The sequence below is a fragment of the Rosa chinensis genome, chromosome 5 (genome assembly GCF_002994745.2).
Source record: "Rosa chinensis cultivar Old Blush chromosome 5, RchiOBHm-V2, whole genome shotgun sequence".
Lineage (NCBI taxonomy): Eukaryota > Viridiplantae > Streptophyta > Magnoliopsida > Rosales > Rosaceae > Rosa > Rosa chinensis.
The window spans coordinates 69021954-69023693 of record NC_037092.1 but is presented as its reverse complement, the minus strand read 5'-3'; the positions used below and the strand labels follow the sequence as shown (position 1 = coordinate 69023693).

Here is a 1740-nt window from a genome sequence, read left to right as displayed (position 1 = left end):
AGGATGCGAACAGGGTTGCACTCCTAAGACTGATTTCTAAAGTTGTTGACATATTGATCAGTTGCTTTGGTTGGGAAATACATATATCCATTCTGTAATTACAATCATATATATTTATATAAACCATGTGATCTTATGCCATGAGAATATTGTTGAAACTGAGGAGCAGGAGATTCCATTGTTAAGAGTAGTCTGATTTGGGTAGTGGCAATGGCAGTCACCATGAAGATTATGTGTGTGCTTGTTGCAGCACTGGGTATTCTTTCGTTTGTGTTTGGTATTCTCGCTGAAACTAAGAAGGTATGCATCTATAAACTCATGAATCCACGATTGAATATAGTTCATTCAAAGTAATATAACCATCTTTTGTAACCGAGTAGATATATATGAGTCTCTATTTGCTAAGTGTAATTTTCTGTTCCTGGGTTTTGTAGCCTGCAGCTGGAGTTCCCATAATAGGGAAAGGCATGGTGATTTGCAAATACCCATCTGATCCAACGCTTGCTTATGCGTGGCTATCTTTCGGATTTCTTCTGTTATGTTCTGCGGTTGGTTGGTTCTCTCTATTTTACAGCTACAAAGGCAGAAAAGCTCCCACATCTGTTTTTTTCCGGAGCTCTACCTTCTTCTCCTTCTTCACCATTACCCTGTAAGTCACACTAGCTCTCATTCTCCTCTCATACAAAGTATTCTCGAATGTGGATTCTAATTCTATGCTAGGGCAAAAATCTTACGTTTATAATACCAAACTATTCATTTGTTTGGCCTACAACATACTTTTATGCATCTCTCTTCAAGAATCATTCTTTTGAAAAATTATAGCAATTCCGGAATTGTTAGCCGTTTAATATTGTTATTTCACCTTGCATGACAACATATTTGAGGGGAATCTATAAAATGATTAAAAGACGGTGCAGTTTTCTCTAAATAGGTGGTTAGCTTCGAATCATGAATCCAATATACTCTATAGTGTTTTGTGATGTTTTTTTTTTTTTTTTGTCACCGATTGATGAAATTGATCTCATACTGAAAGTAAAGTTGTATTGTATTGTTTTTGATAATTTCTTCCTCTTTTGTCTGACGATCATTTTTTGTCACCGATTGATGAAATTGATCTCATACTGAAAAAGTAAAGCTGTATTGTATTGTTTTTGATAATTTCTTCCTCTTTTGGCTGACGATCATGTCGTTTTGATATGAACAAACACAGGGGTACAATAGGATTAGCAGCTGCATTTTTGCTATGGCCTATAGCGACGCATCATCACCCAAATTATAACATTACTGGGAATCAAGACCCCCACAGCGCCACATGCCCAACTGCCAAAACTGGTGTTCTTGGCGGAGGAGCCTTCTTGTCCCTCAACTCATCGCTACTGTGGTTAGTTTGCTTCATCTTGGCTAGCAATGCAAGAGAAGACTACTTTGAAGACTTGGATAGTGTCGAAAAACCTAAACACATTGAGAAAGCTGAAGCTGGACATACCACGGCACTTGAAGATGATTACAGCAGCGAGATTATCTCCCAGTAGAGTAGTGAACAAGACGCATGGTCGTATATACTAACGTTTAGGTGTTGATCTTGCGTTAATGTCTAAAATGCTTTTGCTTTTATAAGGCTCCGACACTATATGAAGTTATGAAGTCGATTTTAGGTATATTATTATGTGATTTATGTCTATGTTTGTCTGTAGGAATTTTTAGGTAGTATGTGAGCCGGTATTTTTGTTCGGTTTGGGG

The 1740-nt window shown here is 37.4% G+C and overlaps 1 protein-coding gene across 1 annotated transcript; it reads left to right on the top strand.

Moving 5' to 3' along the window:
- Positions 1 to 210: 210 nt before the first annotated feature.
- LOC112163926 lies at positions 211 to 1532 on the top strand. Its single transcript, XM_024300185.1, has 3 exons — positions 211 to 300; positions 435 to 649; positions 1211 to 1532. The coding sequence occupies exons 1-3, from the start codon at positions 211 to 213 to the stop codon at positions 1530 to 1532; spliced, it is 627 nt and encodes a 208-aa protein (XP_024155953.1).
- Positions 1533 to 1740: the final 208 nt, after the last annotated feature.

Bases quoted from the DNA above. Each gene is read 5' to 3' on its own strand.
- LOC112163926 (XM_024300185.1), top strand. From the start codon at position 211: ATGGCAGTCACCATGAAGATTATGTGTGTGCTTGTTGCAGCACTGGGT. The intron at 301-434 runs GTATGCATCTAT...TGGGTTTTGTAG, and splicing joins TTCTCGCTGAAACTAAGAAG to CCTGCAGCTGGAGTTCCCAT. The intron at 650-1,210 runs GTAAGTCACACT...GAACAAACACAG, and splicing joins TCCTTCTTCACCATTACCCT to GGGTACAATAGGATTAGCAG.